This window comes from Prionailurus viverrinus, chromosome E1 (assembly GCF_022837055.1).
Source record: "Prionailurus viverrinus isolate Anna chromosome E1, UM_Priviv_1.0, whole genome shotgun sequence".
Lineage (NCBI taxonomy): Eukaryota > Metazoa > Chordata > Mammalia > Carnivora > Felidae > Prionailurus > Prionailurus viverrinus.
The window spans coordinates 1,759,412-1,780,725 of record NC_062574.1 but is presented as its reverse complement, the minus strand read 5'-3'; the positions used below and the strand labels follow the sequence as shown (position 1 = coordinate 1,780,725).

The following is a 21,314-nucleotide window of genomic DNA, read 5'->3' as shown; positions in this document are numbered from 1 at the left end:
GTCCCGAGGGGCAGGTTCTGCCCGCGCCGTCCAGTGGGCGTCTCCGCTCCGGCAGGGGACCCGATCCCCCTTCGGGCCCTGCCGAGTTCGGGGGCAGACCCGCAGACCACCCCTTCCCCCCTCACAGCAACAGCGGCGGGAGCGGGAGCAGCGGAAGCTGCAGGAGAAGGAGGAGCGGCGGCTGGAGGACATGCAGGCGCTGCGGCGGGAGGAGGAGCGGCGGCAGGCGGAGCGCGAGCAGGTACAGCGCCCGCCGCAAACACCCGGCCCTCCCTCGCCTCCCCCTGCGCCCGCCGCCTGCCTCCCTGCACCCGACACCTCTCCGCTTCTTTCCCGACCCCCCAGATTCCCCCTATCTTTTCCAGCTTCACTCTCTCTCTCTGTTTTCTCCCACCCTTCGACCCGCACCCCGGCTCCCTGCCCTCTTCCTGTCTCTGTGCCTTCATTCCCCATCTCTTCGCCCCATCCTCGCGGCCTCACCCCTGCACCGCCGCTCGCGGGGCCCTGCACGCCCGCCTCCTCCTCATTGCCTCCCCCCAACCCCGTCTGTCTTCTCTCTGATTCTCCCCGCTTTCCTCTTCATCCTCACCCCACCGATCCCGCCTTCCCACGCCGCCGCCGCCGCCGCCCCCCACCCCCTCGCCTTTTCCTCCTCTCCCCCTGCCCTTTGCCCTCCCACCCCGCCCCCCCCCAGGAATATATTCGTCACAGGCTAGAGGAGGAGCAGCGACAGCTCGAGATCCTTCAGCAACAGCTGCTCCAGGAACAGGCCCTGCTGCTGGTAACGGGGTCCCCGGCTTCCTCGGGGAAGATGCGGACTCAGAGCTCCCGAGCCGGAGCGGGGGCGGCGGCGCTTCCGGGGAGGGGACCCCGCCAGGCGCCGGGGGGAAGACGCCCGTTCCCCACCCGGAGCGGCCGGAGGAGGGCAAGGGCTCGCCCGCGCCCTCGTGGGGCCGCCCCGCGCTGAGCCGCCGTCCCTACCCTTGGGCCCAGGAGTACAAGCGGAAGCAGCTGGAGGAGCAGCGGCAGTCCGAGCGCCTGCAGAGGCAGCTGCAGCAGGAGCACGCCTACCTCAAGTCCCTGCAGCAGCAGCAGCAGCAGCAGCAGCAGCTGCAGAAGCAGCAGCAGCAGCAGGCCCCGCCCACAGACCGGAAGCCGCTGTATCACTACGGCCGGGGCGTCGGTCCCGCGGACAAGCCCGCCTGGGCGCGCGAGGTACCCGCGGCCCCCGACGGCTGAGACCGAGACCTTGCACGCGGCGGGCACGGGGCGCCTGGCGCGGGGGGGCGGGGGGGGGGGCGGGGGGGGGTACCTGTGGTTTGAGAAGGGGGGGACGCAAGCCCTTTCCCACCGCAGGTGGAAGAGAGAACGAGGATGAATAAGCAGCAGAACTCTCCCCTGGCCAAAACCAAGCCCGGCGGCGCAGGGCCTGAGACCCCCGTCCCCCAGGCCTCCCCCGGGCCCGCGGGCCCCCTTTCCCAAACTCCTCCTATGCAGAGGCCGGTGGAGCCCCAGGAGGGACCGCACAAGGTGAGTCTGTCCCCGTTCCCGCGATGACACACGCAGGAGCCTCGCTCCGCACAGCTGTGTCACGTGTATGTGTCTGCACGCGAGCGCGCGCACCCTTAGCCAGGGACCATGGGGGCGCTGCGGGCCCCGTCCTGGCTGTTCTCGGCCTTCAGGAGCACGTCTCCTTCGGCGGACACTCGGAAGCCCGAGGCTTTCCTTGCTCCTTCCTCCCGGGCCAGGCACCCCCCCCTCCCAGGTGGGGACGTGCCTCAGAGCGGGCAGCCCACCCTCCCTGGTCTTTCCCTGCAGAGCCTGGTGGCACACCGGGTCCCACTGAAGCCATATGCAGCGCCCGTACCCCGATCCCAGTCCCTGCAGGACCAGCCCACCCGAAACCTGGCTGCCTTCCCGGCCTCCCACGAGCCCGACCCTGCCGTCCCCACACCCACTGCCGCGCCCGGCACCCGAGGAGCGGTCATCCGCCAGAATTCAGATCCCACCTCGGAAGGGCCTGGGCCCAGCCCGAACCCCCCATCCTGGGTCCGGCCGGACACTGAGACCCCACCCAAGGTACGGGTGGGGCCGCCGGGTCGGGGAAACGGGAGACAAACAGCCTGGGAGGGAAAGGGTGGCGAGTGGTGGGGAGCGGGCGAGATGGAGAGGCACTCAGGGCTGGAAGGGAGGAGGAGGGCCGGCTGCCGCTGCTGGCGGGAGGGCGGGAGGCCTGCCCGGGGCTGTGTCCCTGTCCCAAGGGATGATTGAGAGGAGGGGAGAATGCCCAGGGTGCCAGGGGAGCTCTAGGGGCTGGTTTCCTGGGGTGGAGTCCCCGCTCCGTGACTGTGGACAAAGTCCTCAGCTTCCCTAGCCTCAGTTTGCCTGTCCGTGCGAAGCGGGGAGTGTACCCATCTGGGGCCTAGATGAGGCCGCACGCTTGAGGAGCGTCTGGCCCGGCGCTGGCACCGAGCACACTGACCCCCTCCCCGCCCCGCCCTCCTCAGGTGCCTCAGAGGACCTCGTCCATCGCCACTGCCCTTAACACCAGTGGGGCCGGAGGGGCCCGGCCGGCTCAGGCCGTCCGTGCCAGGTAGCACCCGGGGGCAGTCGCGTGGTGGCCCGGGGTGTGGGGCGGGCTGTGCAGAGGGGAGTCTACCAGGTTACCTGCCTCGGGGCGGGTAGGCCCCCACCCCGTCACCTCAGCGCCCCCGCCCCGCCCCCGGCACCCCTGTGCTCCCTCCACAGACCTCGCAGCAACTCCGCCTGGCAAATCTATCTGCAAAGGCGGGCCGAGCGGGGCTCCCCCAAGCCTCCGGGGCCCCCCGCTCAGCCCCCTGGTCCGCCCAACGCCTGTAGGTAATGGAGTTGTCTGTCCCCTCCCCAACTCACTCCTGCCCTCGCTCCTGCCACCTGCTTCCCCCCCCTGGTGGTGGCTCCCTCTGCTGTGCAGCTCAGCGCTCAGGGGGACACCTATCTTCCTGACCTGTCTCTGCCTTCCCCACAGTAACCCCGACCTCAGGAGGAGCGACCCTGGCTGGGAACGCTCGGAAGGTGCCCTCCCCTCGCACGGGCACCTGCCCCAGGCTGGCTCGCTGGAGCGGAACCGCGTGGGAGGTATGGCGCCAGCCTGGACAGCCTCCTCCGGGGCCGGGACCCAGTCTCTGTCACAGGGATCCTGCCTTTGGCAACTTTAGGCAGGACACCCTTGGGCCCCAGGCTGGGCCCGGCTGGATGTGGAGCCTGGCTGAGCTCTGGGGTCCGCCCCGAATGACCAGGTGTCCGTGACCTTCCTTCTCCCGCTCTGCCCCACGCAGCCTCCTCCAAGCTGGATAGCTCCCCAGTGCTCTCCCCCGGGAACAAAGCCAAGCCTGATGACCACCGCTCCCGGCCGGGCCGGCCCGCAGTAAGTCCGCAGCTGCGGCCCTGACGTCTCCTGGGTGGGGGCTGGGAGCCTCGGGAGCCCCCAGGAGCCAGGTGCTGGGCTGGGGCCTTCCTTAAGCCTCATGCCAAGGGGCTGCGGGCTGCACTTCTCGGCTACTGACCTTTCTTCACCTCTCTCCTGCTTCCTCCTGGCTGTCCTTCTCCCCCCGCCGCCCCTCCCAGAGCTATAAGCGTGCCATCGGCGAGGTTAGTGAGAAGGCCTGCTCGGGAGCCCCTCCCCTCTGGCACCCCCTGTACCCCCCCTCCCCTCCTCACGCGACGCCCTCTGCAGGACTTCGTGCTCCTGAAGGAGCGGGCCCTGGACGAGGCCCCGCGGCCTCCCAAGAAGGCCATGGACTACTCGTCTTCCAGCGAGGAGGTGGAAAGCAGCGAGGACGAGGAAGAAAGCAATGGCGAGCCATCAGAGGGGAGCAGAGATACCCCTGGGGCCCGGTACGGGGGCGCTCTGGGGGAGGGCAGGGTTCTCCTTTTCCTAGGGGACCCTGGCCGTCACTGCTGATCTAGACAACGGGGTCTGCTCCGGGGTCCCCATCGGCCCCCCACTGCCATGTCCACCAGGAGCCAGTGCGAAGCACCCGCCGGTCCCCCTCTGTCTCCACCCTGTGGCAGGCAGGACCTGGGGGCTGATGGCCGTCCTCTCTCCTGTGGCAGCGACGGAGACACAGACAGCGTCAGCACCATGGTGGTCCATGACGTGGAGGAGATCGCGGGGACCCAGACCCCCTATGGGGGCGGCACCATGGTGGTCCAGCGCGTGAGTGGGCCCCCCTTCTTCCCGGCACCTGCTCTCCCCCGTCCTCAGCCGGGCACTGGCTCCCTTCCCTCTGTCCCTGCAGACTCCTGAGGAGGAGCGCAGCCTGCTGCACGCGGACAGCAACGGCTACACAAACCTGCCCGATGTGGTGCAGCCCAGCCACTCGCCCACCGAGAGCGGCAAAGGTCAAAGCCCCCCGTCCAAGGAGGGAGGCAGCGACGTAAGTGGGCGGATGCAGACCCAGGGGGCAGTGGGCAGGGGCGCTGGGGGCCACTGCAGGGGGTGGGGCGGAGCTCGGCAACCTGGGGGTGGGGGCGGGGCTGGGGGGCCCAGGGGCCGGGTGTCCGGTGTTTGCCTGACTGCTGCCCCACCCCCACAGTACCAGTCTCGTGGGCTGGTAAAGGCCCCTGGCAAGAGCTCGTTCACGATGTTTGTGGACCTAGGGATCTACCAGCCCGGAGGCAGTGGGGATACCATCCCCATCACAGGTGAGGACAGGAGGACAGACTTGCCATGAGGCCTGGTGAAGGGCACAGGTGGGCCTCTGATGGCGCAGCTTTAGGAGGCAGTGGTGGCCTCCGCTTTGGCCCGACGCCCCTACCCTGGCACAGGGGCAGCAAGGGCGCCTAAGGCCCCTTAGAGCCGCGAGGAGAAATGCTCAGAGTGGCCCCGGCACCTGACTGGATACGGATTGTTTGAGGCCATTTGCTCCTTCTCCTCCCTCCCCTTTCCTGCTGAGCGTTCGTTCGTTCGCAGGGGCCTCCACCAGATGTAGGGCTGGGTTCAGGAGGGACAGGGGAGGGGGCTACAGCCCTCCTCCCCTCCCCCTTCTCCTCTTCCCCGCAGCCCTGGTCGGGGGAGAGGGCGGTCGGCTTGATCAGCTCCAGTACGACGTGCGGAAAGGCTCCGTGGTCAACGTGAACCCCACCAACACCCGGGCCCACAGCGAGACCCCCGAGATCCGGAAATACAAGAAGCGATTCAATTCCGAGATCCTCTGTGCGGCCCTTTGGGGTAAGCCAGGGCCGGGAAGGAAAAGAGGGGTCCGGCGCACCCCGGGGCTCCCGGTCGGGTGAGGGCCTGGCTGCCTCTCATCTGCCCAAGGGCTCCCGTTGCAGGCGTCAACCTGCTGGTGGGCACCGAGAACGGTCTGATGCTGCTGGACCGCAGCGGGCAGGGCAAGGTGTACGGGCTCATCGGGCGGCGGCGCTTCCAGCAAATGGACGTGCTAGAGGGGCTCAACCTGCTCATCACCATCTCAGGTGTGGGGAGGGGGGCGGGGGGAGGGCTCCGCTCTGGGCTGCCGGTGGCCTGGGAGGAGGGCCCGGAGGCGGGGCCGCGGTTGCTCAGCCCCTGTTGGGGAGGGGGGGGGCAGGGGAAGGATGGCGCAGAGGTGGATGCTGGACCTCGGGTGGCGGGGTGTGTGTCCTCCCTTCAGGGAAAAGGAACAAACTGCGGGTGTATTACCTGTCCTGGCTCCGGAACAAGATTCTGCACAACGATCCGGAAGTGGAGAAGAAGCAGGGCTGGACCACTGTGGGCGACATGGAGGGCTGCGGGCACTACCGCGTGGGTGAGGAGGGCTCAACGCGGTGGCCAGGGCGCGCTGCTTCACGAGAAGCCGGAAAGGGGGCCCTGAGCTCAGTGGCTGAGCCTCGAAGCCAGAGGCTGGGCGACTGGGTTTGGGGTCTGGTGACCGACCCGTGGGACTCCTCTTCCCTGCCCCCAGTGAAATACGAGCGCATTAAGTTCCTGGTCATCGCCCTGAAGAGCTCCGTGGAGGTGTATGCCTGGGCCCCCAAGCCCTACCACAAGTTCATGGCCTTCAAGGTAGTCCCCACCGCAGCCCCTCCGCCGGCCCAGCACCCTGGCCGCGTCCCTGAGCCCTTCTCTCCTCCACAGTCCTTCGCCGACCTCCCTCACCGCCCTCTGCTGGTCGACCTGACCGTGGAGGAGGGTCAGCGGCTCAAGGTCATCTACGGCTCCAGTGCCGGTTTCCACGCCGTGGATGTCGACTCGGGGAACAGCTACGACATCTACATCCCCGTGCATGTAAGTTTGGCGGGGCTCCGGGAGGAGCGCGACCGCCACCCCGGGCTCTGGACACGCGTGCGACGCGTGCTCTCGTCCCCAGATCCAGAGCCAGATCACGCCCCACGCCATCATCTTCCTCCCCAACACGGACGGCATGGAGATGCTCCTGTGCTACGAGGACGAGGGCGTGTACGTGAACACGTACGGGCGCATCATCAAGGACGTGGTGCTGCAGTGGGGAGAGATGCCCACCTCTGTGGGTGAGTGGGCCCCGCCCCCAGGCTGCCCGGGGTGGGCGGCGGGCCGTGGCCCACTCACTGCCGCCCGACCCCCTTCTCCCCCAGCCTACATCTGCTCCAACCAGATCATGGGCTGGGGCGAGAAAGCCATTGAGATCCGCTCCGTGGAGACGGGCCACCTGGACGGCGTCTTCATGCACAAACGAGCCCAGAGGCTTAAGTTCCTGTGTGAGCGGAACGACAAGGTGGGAGGCCCTTTGCCCTCCAGCCCTGGAGCCGGAGGGCGGGGGGGGGGGGCTGGGGGATCTTCGTGAGACGGGGTCCAGGGGGCATAGCCTGTGTCACAGCCCGCCCTTCCTCGCCCCCCGTCCCTGAGAGCGCCCTGGACACCCAGGAGGCCTGCGGCTGCCCCCCCCCCTCCCCGCCCCCATCACCAAGCACCTCTGCCTTTCGAGGGGAGGGCGCGGGGCTCTCTGAGAGGCTACTCGCAGCAGCTTCTCTCTGGCTCTGTCTCCTGGCTGAGACACCGCCCCCCCCCTTCCTACCCCACCCAGGTGTTCTTTGCCTCTGTCCGCTCCGGGGGCAGCAGCCAGGTTTACTTCATGACCCTGAATCGGAACTGCATCATGAACTGGTGACGGGGCCCGGGCTGGGGCTGCCCCAGTGGACCCGGCTCTCGCCACCACAGCCAGACTCCCCAGGCCTCCCTTCTTTCCCCTCCCTGGGCTTTTGCTTTTTACTGGTTTGATTCACTGGAGCCTGCTGGGAACGTGACCTCTGACCCCTGATGCTTTTGTGATCACGTGACCACCCTCTTTCCCGATAGGTTCTCCCCCAAAACCTGTGCCTGTCCCAGCTTCTGGGGAGAGGCACAGCTTCCCCTCACCAGGAATTGAGTGGGCCTAGCCCCACCCCCCCTTTTCTCCATTTCAGAGGAGAGCGCTGGGGGTGGGGGGGGGTTGCTCAGGCCCGGTCCCCCACTGCTGCTGACTGGGCAGGGCCCTGGGCCCCTTCATTTGCACGTCAGGGGAGCCGGCTCCCCCCTTGAATGTACCAGACCCTGGGGGGGGTCGCTGGGCCCTAGGTTTGGGGGGGGGGGGTCACCAGCCACTCCAGGGGCAGGGACCATTTCCTCATTTTCTGAAAGCACTTTAATGATTCCCCTCCCCCCAAACCCCAGGGAATGGAGGGGGGACCCCGCCAGCCAAAACATTTCCCCCTTTCCGACCCCATTTCTTTCTAGCCTCTGTCCTTCCCTGGTGGCGGGAGGGAGCAGGGAGCTCTCACCCCCTCTGCACCCCCTTGCTTGCCTCTGTATATAGTGTGAGCAGCAAGTAGCCCCGCCCCCCCCCTCAATGTAGTGGCCTTGGATATTCCGTTTGTTAATAAAGACAATTCAACCAGCTCCCACCATCTCGGGCCCCCTTTTATTTCCGTTTTCTCTCCCGGTCCTGGACACCAGCCAGGATAAGCCAGCAGAGGTGGGAGAGAGGGGGCAGACGGGGCGGGGCAGAAGCTGCAGGAGTGGGTTTTGGTGGAAGCGGTCAGGGGGGCCATGCTGGGTAAATCAGAAGTGACTGAGGGTGCCCCGGGGCACCCTCAGCCTTACCCTGTGGGCGGGGGTGGGGGGGGGGTGGATGGAAACCTTTGCTGAGAGCCTGTGGCCCCTGCCCACTCCAACAGGGAAGGGTCAGGCTTCCGTCAAGTCCTGCCAAGGGGCGTCTTCGCTTTGGTTAATCAAGGGATAAAGAGCGCTCAGAAGCTCACAGGGCTGGAGGGTAACGCGGGACGAGGGCCTCAGAAGAGCTGGGAGGTCAGCAAGGCTGAGCGGAGGGGCGGGCATCCGTTTCCAGACTGGCACCCAAGAGCCTGCCTGAACCGTCTGCCCTCTGCTTCTGCCCCCTGCCCGGTGGCCAGACCCACCACGCGTGTGCGCACACGACTCCTCTTGAGACGGAAAGGCCCGGGTTTATTATCGGCATTGGGAAAGAATCCCACTACGGTAGCGACCGCAACTTGGATTTTTCACGCCCGGTTTCCTCCCGGAGGCGGTGGAAGAGCCGTCTACATACACGGCGGGTAGGGCAGCTCGGGCACTTGATTGAAGTAGCCCCCCAGAAAGATGAGGCTGGACCCCACGCCGAAGAGCACCAGGGCGGCCCAGAAGCAGATGTTGTCGAGGGCCTTCCCCATGCGTACCCAGTCGGACACCTCCTGGGGAGGGAGCAGGCACCGGCTGGGGCCGGGAAGGGGCCTCCCCCGAGCCAGCACCCGCCCCGACCTCCCGTGCCTGCCGCACCTCGCCGGAGGCCTCCTGGTCTCGCGTGCTCTCGGCCACGAAGTTCACGGCGTCCACGCAGCAGCGGACCTCGGGGGCGGCGGCGCCCAGGCTCTGGCAGAGGGCGGCTGGTGGGGACGCCCGGGCGGGGAGGGGGGTGGTGGTCACTGGGAAGCCCGCCCCGCCGCGGGCGCCCGCGCCGACCCGCCCGGAGTCCTCCCCGCTCACCGGTCCAGGGCCCATGCCGGTGCCTCTGCCCCTCAAACACGAGCTCGCTCCGCGGCTTTTTCAGTATCAGCTCCTCGGCGCGGAGCAGCAGGCCCACCGACGACGCGCGCCGGGGCGGGGAGGCGGCCCGGGGGGGCTCGGGCGGCGCGCCGGAGCCCAGGAGGCGAGGCAGCAGCTCAAGCAGGACCTGGCGGCGGGGGGGGCGGGGCGAGCTCGAGGCCCCGCCCCCCCCCCCGGATCCACGCGCCCCGCCCACCCGGGCCGCCCACCCCGCCCCGCGCTTACGTGGCGCAGCCGCGGAGACGCGGCGTGCGTGGTGGGCGTCCGCAGTGACAAGTTGAGCACGATGACGCAATTCATGACGATGATCGTGGCGACCACCATGACGAAGATGAGGTACCTGCGGAGCCCGCCGCGCGTGACCCCACTGCGGCCCGCGGCCCGGCCTGTGACCTCACAAACGACCCTCTCCGGCGGCGGGACCGGACGCGTGCCCCGGTGGCCCTCCTTCCGCCGCCGCCGCCGGCCATGCAGGGGACCCCCAGCTCCCTGGAGACCCTGCTGTGGGTCTACCACTTCCACAGCTCCACGGAGGTGAGACTGCGCCCAAGGCTGGCAGCCCGAGGCCTTGGGAGGTCTCCGGTGCCCCCACCCCGTGACCCGACGGCCCCGCTGCCCCTGCTCCTCCTCCAGGTGGCCCTGCAGCCCCCGCTCCCGTCCTCCCTGGAACTCGCTGTGGCCGCGGCCCATGAATTTCTGGAGCAGAGGTTCAGGGAGCTCGAGTCCCTGGAGTCGCAGCGGGCGCATGCCCCGAAGCCCACCCTGGGGCTGGTGCTGAGAGAAGCCGCGGCCAGCGTCGTGAGCTTCGGCGCCACCTTGTTCGAGGTGGGGCGCGGGGGGGTTGCGGAAGGGCGGGAAAGGGGGACAGGGACCCCTGCGTCCCCACCAACTCCTACACCCTCCTTTCTCCCCCCCTCCCCCTCCCCCCCCACTCAACGGCAGATCTCCGCCCTGTGGCTGCAGCAGGAGGTGCGGCGGCTGGACGGCGGCGCCGGCAGCTCGGGCCCAGCCCGGGGCGCCGGGGATCCAGGCGGAGCGCTGGCCCGGGTGGCCCGGGCCGCGGTCCGGGGGGCGAGGCTCGCGGGGGCAGCGGCGGGCACTAGCGCCCGGCTCGCACTGCAGGGGGCGTGGCTGTGCCTGTGCGGGCGGGGCCTGCAGGGGTCCGCCTCCCTCCTGCAGCAGTGGCGAAGTCAGCTGGGCCTGGGGACCCCCGGGGAACAGGTGAGTTCTGGATGGGGGGGGGGGGGGAGTTGGGGGCTGGAGGCGGTGGGGCTGGGGTGGGAGGCACTGAGCCGACCCGCCCCCGACAGAGATACTCTGGAGACCTCCAGGTGGCATCCAGTGGCAGCGCGGAGAACGGGGGATCAGAGAGCGCGGAGAACGGGGGATCAGAGAACCCACCGCCGCCGCAGCCCCGCCCCGCCTTCCAATAAAGCCCAGACGGGACCGACCCAGAGCAGCTCCCGGTTTCGCGTGCCCTTGGCCGCGCCCCCGGCCCCGCCCCCACACGCTGGGCCCGCGCACGCGTGGGCTCCTCCGCGGCCCTCTGCCTTCACCTGCCCAGCATCGGCACGCTCAGCGACGTCTCGGGGGTTTTCTGGGCGATCAGGAACAAGAAGACGGTCTGCGCCAGCAGGACGTTGATGGATACGGTGCACTTCTGGCCGCCGGCTGGAGGGAGCGGCCGGTGAGAGCGGGTCCCGCTCCCAGCGTCGAGCCCGGGGTTGGCGTCCCGGCGGCCCCTTACCCTGCGCCGGCAGGAAGTAGGCGAGCAGCACCAGACCCGAGATGAGCACGCAGGGCACGATGATGTTGATTGTGTAGAAGAGTGGCTTCCGGCGGATGATGAGCGTGTAGATGACGTCAATGCCCCCCGGGTCGTCCGCGGTGCCCCCGTGGTGATGGATCAGTCCGGGGCAGAAATCGATGGCCCATTCGCCGTTCTCTGCGGGGTGGGAGGCGCGGTCAGCCCTCGTGGGCCCCACGCCTGGCCGCGGGCCCCCGGTTTCTGGGCAGAGGGAGCCGTTGCGGCCGGTCCGCCCCTAGTGGTCTGGGTGGCGCGGGCGAAGGCGGCTCGGGCTAGACGGGCCCGCCCGGTGCAGGTGCACAACAGACGCAGGCCAAGGAAGTCATGCCGGACTCACTGTCGAGGGTGGTTTCAGGAGGGGGTCAAGGTCGAGCCTGGCTGCCAAAGCCAAGGCCCAGTGTCGGTGGCCCGGGGCAGCCCCCCTCGGTGAGTGTCCCCTGTCTGGGCCCCGTCTAGAGGCGGGTTTTCGGAGCAGACGGGGGCCTCACCAGTGTAGGCCTCGGTGTCGATGTCGATGTTGCTGATGGTCTCGCCCTCGTCATCCACGGCGAAGACGAACTCCACCTCTCGGGCGTTGTACGTCTGCGAGCTGCGGGGCCAGGGCCGGCACAGACCGGGGCTGCTGGGACCCGAGCTGCGCCCAGCCCCAGCCCCACCCCCACCCCCGTCTCGCCGCCCCGCAACCACCCCCGCCTCTGAGCATGTGGCCCCACCGGAAGACGAGCGAGCAGTTCTGCCAGTCGAAGGGGAAGTAGGTGACCTCCACGGCGCAGCTGCTGCGGTAGATGGCCGGGGGCAGCCAGCTCAGGTAGCCGCCCTCGTAGACCAGCACGTTGGCGTCGTAGGCCACGCCGAACTGGCCGTCGATGCTGTGGACTCCGGGAAACGCGGCGTTTGCGCGCGGCCGCGACCCCCTCACCCTCCCGGCCTCCGCTGCCCTGGCCCAGCGCTCACTTGTTTTCCAGCACGATCTCAGGCAGCCACACGAGCTCCGAAGGGACCCGCAAGGTTTCTATGCCCCCGAAGTCGTCCTTACTGAAGTTGAGTCTGTAATCCTGCCAGTCCTGAGGGGTGGGATGGAAACACGTGCGCCCGGGGCCCCACGGGGGCTTGGGGGAGAGGGGTCCCCGCACCAGACCTCACCCGGCTCCCCACGTCAGACTCACGATTCCAATCCAGACGCTGGTGGTGAGGGTCTCCTCTTTCTCGTTCTGCAGGTGGGGGATCGGGGTGGTCGGGGTGGGGCCCCAGGGTCACACACACAATTTGGGGTTTCAGGCGGAAGTATCTTACTAGTGAGATCAGGTTGGTCAGGGTGACCTTGAGGGTGATGGTGACAGTGTCTTCAGGCTCCTTCACCGGCCGGCGTTCTGGGTCATAGTTGTCGAAAAGATGGTGGTAGAGACGTAGCTCTTCGTTCTTGCCGTCACCTCCACCTGGGGATGGGGTCACCTGGGCTCACCGCGGGGACGGGGCTGGGGGCCTCCTTTGCCTCTGCGTCTGTCTCTGAGGCTCTGTGATCTCCCCGCCTCCCGAACCACATACTGAGCCTGGGGACCAAGTTTCGGGCCTCAGCCTCCTTCTCGGCCCCTTGTCTTTGTCCTGTGCCCTGTGTCATTGTCCCATGCATGTGTCCCACCCCTGTCCTTACCGAGGAGCTCCAGGAGGAGCAGGGCACCCAGCAGAGCCCCCGCCATCCCGCCGTCCGGTCCTCGGGGTTATTCTGAGCGTTGAGGTTGGGAGAGGGAGTAAGGGGAGGTGTTAGTTCCGGGCTGGGTAGGGGACTGTCACCTAATCCTCCCCACCCCACCCCCCGCTGCCGCTGCTGCTCCTGCAGCCAGAGAGGACTTGGCCGTTTCCAGAGGCAGCTGCCCCATCCCAGCATCCTCTGCCTGGTGAGCGTCCAGCTCGAGGGCCGCGGACCCGATCCTCGTGACTCAAGAAGCCCGGTGCAGGTGGGGGTCCTTTAGAAGCACCTGGGACCACAAGCCCGGCAGTGGGGGTGGGGTAATACCCGGCACGTGTCCCTGGAGTAAGTTGCCTGTGCAGGTGACATCCGTGGCCTCCTGTCACTAGCGTGGAACACACACCTTGTCACCACCTACACGGCCCAGCCAGGGTCACGCCAATGCAGTTTCTGCCTGCGGTTTGGCAGAGTCTGCACAAAGATAGGGTAACGAGGCAGGCGGCCACGGGGGATTACTCAGCAGTAAACCTCGGTCCCAGGTGGGCCGGCCCCACCCGCAGCTCCTCTCTGGGCGCTGGTTCTCCCTGCTGCCACCTCGTGGCCGCAGGTGGTGATACATGTGGTCTTGGGGCGGGGGAGGGGCAGACTTTTTTTTAATGTTTAGTTTTTGAGAGACAGAAAGAGAAGGAGACACAGAATCCGATGCAGGCTCCGGGCTCCGAGCTGTCAACACAGCCCGACGCGGGGCCGGAACTGACGAACGGGGAGATCATGACCTGAGCCTGGGCTGAAGTCGGATACTTAACCCACTGAGCCACCCAGGTGTCCCCCCCCCCCCCGCCCCCCAGACACTTTACGGATTCTTAGAGTGTTTGTCCTAAAGTCTCCTTGGACCGGCCTGTCACCTGAGGTGCTCGCTCACAATTCGTGTTCTCAGATCCCACCCCCAAAGAACCCTGCTTCAGGAGGGTGCCGGAGACCTTTTTGAGGAGCTCTTGGTGTTTCCTCAGGGAGTGGGGGTGCCGTGTCTTACCTACTGCTTCCTCACAGCGGTGCGGGAAAGCAGTCCCCATAGGTGCGAAACAGGACTCCGTCGGGTCCGAGGTCACACAGGTGTAATGGCAGTAACACACGGGACCAGTCGATCGGCTTTCCTGACCACGAGCACCTGTGTTCGCAGAACACGTGCACGACCGTCATTTGGGGGGTCCCCTCCCTCTAACTGTGAGGGTCCGCGCAGCTGGGCCGTTTCCCACACATCCTGCAAGCCGCCGCTGACGCGTTCCTTGCCGTCCGGCGTGTCCAGCCCCCCGGGGGACCCGTCGGGCCGCCGCTCGCCCCCCTGCGGGTGGCCGAGCGGCGTGTGGGCTCAGATCTGCGCTGCCGCTCGGGCCTGGGCCGAGGGTTCTGATAAAGCAGAGACGTCTTCGGGCATTAACGGGCACCACGAGGTCCCCTGCTCTGGGCCGGCCGCCCCGATTCTAGGCGTGAATAAACCGTGGCAAAGCGGGAGAGCCGCAGCCGGTGACCCCGAACGGGCCCAAGGGTAAAAGGCAAGAGTCACGGGCGCTGTGGGCCGGGCACCGTGTGCTCGGCTGCCCTGCACTCCGAGCATCGGCCCCACCTGCAGCTCGGATGACCCAAGTCACCTGCTGCTGCTCTGCTCTGTGCTCCTCTGGCTCCTGAGCCGCCGCCGGTTCTCCCCGTGAGCCCCTCGGTGGTGCGGTCGTGGCTGTCTCGCGGGTCCTTCCACCGGGTTTTGGCCCCAGACCCACCTCTTGGCCGCACTCTACGGATGCAGCCCGTTCAGTCCTCGTTCCCGCTGCCCTCTGCCTAGCGCCGTGAGGCCGAGGGAGCGGCCCGGTGTCCCCAGAGGGTCTGCCAGGTGCTTAGAGACGCCCGCCCTCCGGCCAGGGTTGATGGGTCCGGGAGAGGACACCCAGCCCAAGCCAGGCCAAAGGAAGCCCTTCCCGGAGAACGTCGGGAAGCCGGCGCCTTCTGCCCTGGGGGCCACAGGAGAGGGCACTTCGGTGCGGGGTGGGGAGGGGGGCGGCGTGGTCTCCACGTGGAGAGAGAGACTGCGCCTCGGATACAGAGTCAAGCAGAGACGAGATCCCCCCCCCCTTTCTTGACTTAAAAATGGCATTAAAAAAAGGAATCAACTAGTAGAAAGAAAACAGAAATGCCCCCTAACACAAGACCCAGAAAACCCTTCTGACAGCAAGACCGTAATCCGTGCTTTCCAAATCTATTACACCGATCCTACGCCTCCGCCGCCGCAGACACGGAAACCTGTCCCCAAATAGCCCGGCGGCAGCACCCGCCATCCACTGACCAGCATCGACAAGAAGGGAAGCCCCCGGCCGGACTGTAGAGACGCGGGGTCCCCGCTGTCCCCAGACCTCGCGGGCAGCTTGGCACACAGCGCGTCCTTCATAAAAACGAGCTTCAGTGATTCTAATTCCGTTCTCGCCTAGGTCCGAACCATTTCTTTGCTCATAGAAGAAGGCATTTTCCTGCTCTCCGGGTCCCGGGGGGGACATTATTGGGATAGGTTCACGGGTCGGTGGTGTTGAGAACCAAGTAGTAAGGATCCAGGAGATGGTGGAATACAGAAAGCTGGAAAAGCAGAAAGCAGGAACCTGCACAGTGGGAACGGAAGGTCTGGAGGACAGGAGCAAGTTAACGGCATCGAGGTCAAGTCAAGTCAACCTGAACTCTGAGGGTAGGTACTGCCCCCCGCCCCGCCCCGTGATAAGCACCTTTTGTTCAGATCATAAAGTATATCTTCCCTACACGTGTGGGTAGAAAACGTGTACAGGTAAGAAAGCAATAATAAACACTCATGTGCCCACCACCCAGGCCAAGAGATAGAACGTAACCGTCCTCGGAAGCCACTCTGTGCCCTCCCTGATTGAACCCCGCTTCTCGGCGGTAACCACTATCCTGCAGTTGGAATTATTCTGGTTTTCTTCCAGTCGCCACAACCTACGTGTCCCTGTGTTGGAACAGGGAAGGATGGAAGGGAAGGGAACAGGGAACCTAGAAGAGTAATGTGTGTTTACAAAAAAAGTAGGGCTCCTGCTGGCTCCGGGGGCTAACTAAGCGTCTGGCTTTTGACTTGGGTCCAGGTCATGATGTCACAGTTCGCGGGCTAGAGCCCCGCATCGGGCTCTGTGCTGACAGCACGGAGCCCGGAGCCTGCTTCAGATTCTGTGTCTCCCTCTCTCCCTGCTCCTTCCCTGCTCACACTCGGTCTCTGTCTCTGTCTCTGTCTCTGTCTCTCTCAAAAATAAAGGTTAAACAAATAAAGTTCGTGCATTTAAAAAACAAAAAACTGTTGGTGACTTTTGCCAAATTGTTCGCCAAAGCACGTGCCCACTGACACCCCTCAGGCCGACAGAGCACAAGAACGCTGTCTTACTCCTTCCCCAGGACAGCATAGCCTCAAACTAAAAAAAAAAAAAAAAAATTTGTTTGCCAAACCAATAGGTGAAAACTGCTATTCATTATTTTGATTTACGTGTGCTAATCAAGAAGGTCGATTTTTTGTTCCAGTGTACGAGAATCTGCCATACGATGAAGGGAAAGTGGTACGTTTGGTGTAGAAAACGAGGCTTAATCAAGTGAGTCCCGTTGGGACAACTGGAAACAGTCATCAAAATGCCAGCAGACCCTCAGCTGTCGACTGCTGGGGGCGGGGGGAGGTCGGACACCTGCATGTAAAACCACACCAAGAAAGGCCCACGGTAAAGCCAGCATTTGTCCTCTTGGAGCGAGGGAGGCCTTTCTCCCCTTCCCTGGAGCCCCAAATCGGAGACCATAAAGAAAAAGAAAAATTTCCGTAGGGTCAAAAATAGAAAACCACAGGCCAGCGAAGACAAACCGGGAGCAGATGCCCGCAGCCCAAGAGCGGCTCATCTCTGTCCCTACAGAGCTGGCCGAAAGCCCTAAGAGGCTGGCGAGGTGCTGAACCCCCGGGGCTGCTGGGTCCCTCCCCAGGTGTAAAAACACCGACAGGTGGCGGGGGAGGGACTCCTGGCGGGGAGACAAGGCCATGAGCAGAAAAAGACGTAGGTGGTAAAGATTAAAAAAAGGAAAAAAAATGAAATGAGAGAGAGAGAGACGGCAGGGGTGGGGGCGAGAGCAAGAAAGTGGGGGGTGGCTGCCCCAGGCCCAGGAGGCCGCGTGCCGCGCCCCCTCCCCGGGAGGCGACCTCTTTACTCAACTTGGCTACCGAAGAAAACAAAAGTCCTTGGGACTTACCGGCGCAGGAAAGAAGGAAGTCCGTGGCGGTTTCTGGGCGCCTCGTCATAGGAGAGCTCAAGTCGCCTTCTCCTCTCAGAACAGAGGCGACAAGAAGGTGAACCGGGACGGCAAGTCTCCGCATCAGCCAGGCACAGACAGGACGTTCCAGGGAAGTTTCTAGGGCGTCGTGGGCTTGGCTGCAGAGAGAGAAGGTGGCGCGGCTTGTAGATTCTGCCATGAAGATTCCTCTGGTGATTCTGGAAGCCCGGGGAGAAAATGATTCCGACTCAGAGGAAAAAACCACGGCCAAGAACTCCAGGCTCCTCAGCAGCCGGCTGAAGCCACACTCTGCAAACAAAAAGGCTGCAAGAAACAGTTATAAAATGTTGCGAGTTAGATCCAAGGATTCGTACTCCGAGGCTCTTACTGACTTTTGATTCTTCTGGTATTAACACACAGTATCTATATGAGTCATATTGAGCTCAAGGGTTTTTGAGCTCAAGGGTTTTTTTTTTTTTTAAAGTCCACCAGAGGGGCACCTGGGGGGCTCAGTCGGTTAGGCGTCCGACTTCAGCTCAGGTCACAGTCTGTGAGTTCGAGTCCTGTGTCGGGCTCTGTGCTGACAGCTCAGAGCCTGGAGCCTGCTTCGGAGTCTGTGTCTCCCTCTCTCTGACCTTCCCCCAGTCACGCTCTGTCTCCCTGTCTCAAAAATAAACATAAAAAAAAAAAAATTTCTTTTTAAATAAGACTGAGCCAGACGGATGTCCCTCGTTTGATCCTGTCTATTTAATAATATGTAAAACTGATTCACATATGATCAAAGTGAAATTAATTTTCTCCCTGTGGTCTAAACGTAGAGAAAACAGATTCCTGTATCTGATCGTGATTTCTTTAACCACATCACCTAAACATGGGGAGAGGCTCTGTTGGGCAAGAATCTGAAACAGGAAATTGTCTTCACTTTATCCCAAACCTGGGTTTTGTTTTTATTCATTCTTATTCATTCATTATCAAAGGTAAGTGCCACTTTGTATATAAAAGTAGGGATGTCAGTTCCCTGAGGTAGAGGGCAGCAGTGAGAAGGCAGTGAAAGCCTGGCCCCCACAGCGGCCCAACGCCCCGGTAGCTTTATAGGTGAGTTCTCTCAAACTTTCTTTCTTTCTTTCTTTCTTTCTTTCTTTCTTTCTTTCTTTCTCTTTCCTTTCTTTCTTGGAGACAGAGACGGAGCATGAGCGGGGGAGGGGCAGAGAGAGAGGGAGACACAGAATCTAAAACAGGCTCCAGGCTCCGAGCTGTCAGCACAGAGCCCGACGCGGGGCCCAAACTCACAGACCGCGAGACCATGACCTGAGCCGAAGTCCGACGCTTCACGGACTGAGCCACCCAGGAGCCCTTAGTTCTCCCAAACTTCCAAGGCACGATCATCAGATTTCACACAAGTTCTCCCGAAAATAGAAGAAGAAGGCGGCAAGCCAACTTGTTTTACGAAGTTCTCGCTTCAGCTAAGGTGAACACGAGAAAATAAAAACACAGGCCTCATTCACTTCTGAACATAAATGTGAAAAATCCTCCATAAAATATGGGCCAACCAAACCCAAAAGTTGACCGAACTAGAAACTGCCAATTAAGTCAAGTGACTTAAGTCAAGTGTGTCCCACACGTGCAAGGGCTCAAGGCATTTCTCTCTTCCCAACAGAGCCCCGTCTTGTTGAGACGCGGAGCGCGTGCCCGGCCCCGGGGATGAGTCACGATGACGCACAGTGTCCCCGGTCTCGTCTGCCAGACTCTCAGAATGCAGCCCTGTCTTGCGGCCAGAAGCATGCCGCGATCCATTTCTGACCAATGTCGCCAGAAGTCGACCAGGGGACGGGGCTGCCAGGAAAGTCTGTCCTCTGCTGGTACAAGGACAGTCACTTACGGTGAGGCACTGCTGTGCCCCTGCTCCTTCCCTGTCACCAGGAGATGTACGCCTTGAAGGGTGCCCGCCATGTTGCAAGCATGAGGTGACAAGGACAGGGACATGAAAGCCAGCGTGCTAAGGATGGAAAACGGGAAGGACAGGTCTACTGGATGATGACATCCTGCTGCTAGACCCACCTGAGAGGGCCCGTCTCCAGACCGCTGGTTAAGAAGTTAACACCCTCAGGGGCGCCCGGGTGGCTCAGTCGGCTGAGCATCTGACTTCGGCTCAGGTCATGATCTCACGGTTCGTGAGTTCGAGCCCCGCGTCGGGCTCTGCGCTGACAGTGTGGAGCCTGCTTGGGACTCTCCGTCTTCCTCTCTCTCTGCCTCTCCCCCACGCACGCTCTCTCTCCCCAAATAAATACATAAACTTAAAAAAATTTTTTTTCGGGAAACAACTTCCTTAACTTGAAAAGGACTTTTAAAAACCTCCAGTTCACATGGGTCATGACGCCCTCACTGTAAAAACAGGAATAAGGCAGGACTGTCTTCACGGCAACACTGGGGGTCCTGGCCAACACGCTAAGAGAAGAAAATAAAAGAAGCAGAGGAAAGGAAAAGATTAACTATGTGAGGGTATAATTACCAACGTGGAAAGCCTTGCAGAGCAACAATAAGCCACCAACAGGAGAGTCAGGGACTTCCCTGGATGTAAGAAACATCGACACCAACAGCTCTCCTCACCCCCATGGTAAGAAGTCACAGACAACAAAAGGTCGCTCACAACAGTAGCAAAGTCTCTCAAGTATTCAGAACTCAAAGTAATTAAGGATGTTCTTTAAGTGTATGTAAAATCTTAACGGCAACAATGCGAAACTGCTGTGTGTGTGGGTGTGTGTCTTTAAGTAGTCTTCACGGCCACCACGACCCTGAGATCAAGACCTGAGCTGAGATCGAGAGTCGGACGCTCAACCAACTGAGCCCCCCAGACGCCCCATAAAAATGTGAAACTGTTAACGGGCATGAAAGTTGACTGTAAATGGAGAGATACACATTTTGTTTGGATGAGCTGATTCCCGATTATAAAGATGTCAGTCCTCCCCCAAGTAACCTATAAGTTAAATTTTTACAAACTTGAGGAACTTCTTCTAAACTGTTTATGACAATCTAGAGACGCATGGAGGGCTCAGTCGGTAGATCAAGCGACTCCTGGGCTCGGAGTTGGGAGTTCGAGCCCCACGTTGGGTGTAGAGATTACTTCAGTAAATAAATGTTAAAAAAAAAAAAAAGACAAAATGTTTATGACGGTGCAAAGGTCCGCGAATAGCCGCATCGGTTTTGAAAAAGAGGAGGGAGTCACCCCGACAGATTTTAAAACATCCAACAGAAGTTACAGCAACAACAATTACACAAAAGCCCAACTGGTTCTGCTTAGTTGCTAAAAACCAAAGAAAGGAACCGGGTAGGAGCCATGGAGCCACCCGTGTGCACACAGAAGTGTGATACGGGCTGCGTGACCTCAGGGGGGTGACCTCAGGGAGGACCGGTTAGATTAGCAGACACGGGGGGCCGCTGGGTGGCTCAGTCGGTTAAGCATCTGACTTCAGCTCAGGTCACGATCCCAGAGTTTGTGGATTCGAGCCCCCCCGTCAGCTCTGTGCCGACAGCTCGGAGCCCGGAGCCTGTTTCGGATTCTGTGTCTCCCTCTCTCTCTGCCCTTCCCCCACTCACACTCTGTCTCTGTCTCTCAAAAATGAATAAATGTTAAAAAAAAAAAAAAGATTAGAAGACACAAGTGGCTGCCTCCCTCTATAGAGAGAAAAAGAAATAAAGCTGTATCTCTATTTCATACCATACGCGAAAGTAAACTCCGGGTGGATTAAAGACTCTAAAACGAAAGGTGAAAAACTAGAAAGTTAACAGATGAAAACGTGGGAGAGTATTTTTGTGACCTTTGGGGTGGGACTTTCTTTTTTTAAGTTTATTTATTATGAGAGCGACAGAGAGGGTGCAAGCAGGGGAGGGGCAGAGAGAGCGGAGGGGGGAGAATCTCAAGCAGGCTCCACGCTGCCAGTGTGGAGCCCGATGCGGGGCTAAAACCCACGAAGCTGCGAGATCATGACCTGAACTGAAACCAAGAGTCGGATGCTCAACCGACTGAGCCACCCGGGCGCCCCTAGAGGTGTCTTATTTATGTGGCCACACCTCCTTCAGCCCATGGAACAGGGTCTACCCCTTAAGAGCACGGGCGGTGTTTCTGAGGGCCTGCTGTCCCAAAGTTTGCCAGCTAGAGGGGTGGACAGATGTTAAAACAAAGTGTCACAACGGTTTCGTCAGGCCTACAGGAATTTACAATACGGTAACTAATCCAGTCTAGACAGCTCACAGTCCACATTCCGCCCCACCGACCGAGGCCCACGCTTAGAGTCTGAGAGACCTCAGGAGAAGGCTCAGTTAGTGGCTTTGCCGTGAAAACACTGGGTAGAAACATTCCCTTCCAGCCGATAGCACTCAGGATCAGTTCCACGAAACCCTGCTTCTGAGTCTAATGTTCTGTTTTCACTGGGTTCTTTTGGTTACGAGGAAACGGAATGAACTGAAATCACCTAAAAATACGGTTTTACAATAATCGG

The 21,314-nt window shown here is 62.3% G+C and overlaps 3 protein-coding genes across 21 annotated transcripts in view; 2 read left to right on the top strand and 1 right to left on the bottom strand.

Moving 5' to 3' along the window:
• Window positions 1-7,876, top strand: part of MINK1 (misshapen like kinase 1) — a 42,653-nt gene extending 34,777 nt beyond the window's left edge. For 2 of the 16 annotated variants that reach the window (XM_047831893.1, XM_047831886.1), the window contains exons 13-33: window positions 128-781; window positions 994-1,215; window positions 1,357-1,530; window positions 1,819-2,079; window positions 2,508-2,593; window positions 2,749-2,859; window positions 3,008-3,117; window positions 3,318-3,406; window positions 3,607-3,630; window positions 3,716-3,876; window positions 4,054-4,198; window positions 4,281-4,418; window positions 4,578-4,686; window positions 5,045-5,212; window positions 5,317-5,460; window positions 5,637-5,771; window positions 5,928-6,028; window positions 6,101-6,250; window positions 6,333-6,492; window positions 6,577-6,716; window positions 7,026-7,876. In XM_047831893.1, the coding sequence (XP_047687849.1) occupies window positions 128-781; window positions 994-1,215; window positions 1,357-1,530; window positions 1,819-2,079; window positions 2,508-2,593; window positions 2,749-2,859; window positions 3,008-3,117; window positions 3,318-3,406; window positions 3,607-3,630; window positions 3,716-3,876; window positions 4,054-4,198; window positions 4,281-4,418; window positions 4,578-4,686; window positions 5,045-5,212; window positions 5,317-5,460; window positions 5,637-5,771; window positions 5,928-6,028; window positions 6,101-6,250; window positions 6,333-6,492; window positions 6,577-6,716; window positions 7,026-7,109 (3,366 nt within the window). In that variant the 3' untranslated portion in view covers window positions 7,110-7,876. Of the gene's footprint in view, window positions 1-127; window positions 1,216-1,356; window positions 1,531-1,818; window positions 2,080-2,507; window positions 2,594-2,748; window positions 2,860-3,007; window positions 3,118-3,317; window positions 3,407-3,606; window positions 3,631-3,715; window positions 3,877-4,053; window positions 4,199-4,280; window positions 4,419-4,577; window positions 4,687-5,044; window positions 5,213-5,302; window positions 5,462-5,636; window positions 5,772-5,927; window positions 6,029-6,100; window positions 6,251-6,332; window positions 6,493-6,576; window positions 6,717-7,025 lie in introns of those variants that run through there. The other 14 variants (XM_047831901.1, XM_047831890.1, XM_047831894.1 and 11 more) reach the window with 14 other exon arrangements.
• Window positions 7,877-7,879: 3 nt separating this feature from the next.
• Window positions 7,880-17,103, bottom strand: CHRNE (cholinergic receptor nicotinic epsilon subunit). 4 transcript variants are annotated; one of them, XM_047831931.1, is made up of 12 exons: window positions 16,798-17,103; window positions 13,565-13,699; window positions 12,496-12,567; window positions 12,138-12,280; window positions 12,011-12,055; window positions 11,799-11,908; window positions 11,558-11,713; window positions 11,333-11,433; window positions 10,785-10,982; window positions 10,594-10,708; window positions 9,263-9,377; window positions 7,880-9,164 (listed from the first exon to the last, which is right to left on the bottom strand). In XM_047831931.1, the coding sequence occupies exons 3-12, from the start codon at window positions 12,539-12,541 to the stop codon at window positions 8,469-8,471; spliced, it is 1,725 nt and encodes a 574-aa protein (XP_047687887.1). In that variant the 5' UTR covers window positions 12,542-12,567; window positions 13,565-13,699; window positions 16,798-17,103; the 3' UTR covers window positions 7,880-8,468. The 4 variants fall into 4 exon arrangements, with proteins under 4 accessions (XP_047687887.1, XP_047687888.1, XP_047687890.1 ...); XM_047831932.1 differs by lacking the exon at window positions 16,798-17,103 and having other exon boundaries at window positions 7,880-8,685; window positions 8,771-9,164; window positions 13,565-13,692; XM_047831934.1 differs by lacking the exon at window positions 16,798-17,103 and having other exon boundaries at window positions 7,880-8,877; window positions 8,978-9,164; window positions 13,565-13,692.
• On the top strand, window positions 9,373-10,872 carry CE1H17orf107 (chromosome E1 C17orf107 homolog). The gene is made up of 4 exons (XM_047831951.1): window positions 9,373-9,571; window positions 9,671-9,862; window positions 9,980-10,258; window positions 10,348-10,872. The coding sequence occupies exons 1-4, from the start codon at window positions 9,506-9,508 to the stop codon at window positions 10,468-10,470; spliced, it is 660 nt and encodes a 219-aa protein (XP_047687907.1). The 5' UTR covers window positions 9,373-9,505; the 3' UTR covers window positions 10,471-10,872.
• Window positions 17,104-21,314: the final 4,211 nt, after the last annotated feature.

Excerpts from the sequence above, each read along its gene's own strand:
- CE1H17orf107 (XM_047831951.1), top strand. The coding sequence starts at position 9,506 with ATGCAGGGGACCCCCAGCTCCCTGGAGACCCTGCTGTGGGTCTACCAC. Across the intron at positions 9,572-9,670 it reads ACTTCCACAGCTCCACGGAG|GTGGCCCTGCAGCCCCCGCT; the intron begins GTGAGACTGCGC and ends CTCCTCCTCCAG. Across the intron at positions 10,259-10,347 it reads TGGGGACCCCCGGGGAACAG|AGATACTCTGGAGACCTCCA; the intron begins GTGAGTTCTGGA and ends CGCCCCCGACAG.
- CHRNE (XM_047831931.1), bottom strand. The coding sequence starts at position 12,541 with ATGGCGGGGGCTCTGCTGGGTGCCCTGCTCCTCCTGGAGCTCCTCG. Across the intron at positions 12,056-12,137 it reads TGACCAACCTGATCTCACTA|AACGAGAAAGAGGAGACCCT; the intron begins GTAAGATACTTC and ends CCCCACCTGCAG. Across the intron at positions 11,714-11,798 it reads GAGATCGTGCTGGAAAACAA|CATCGACGGCCAGTTCGGCG; the intron begins GTGAGCGCTGGG and ends CGGAGTCCACAG.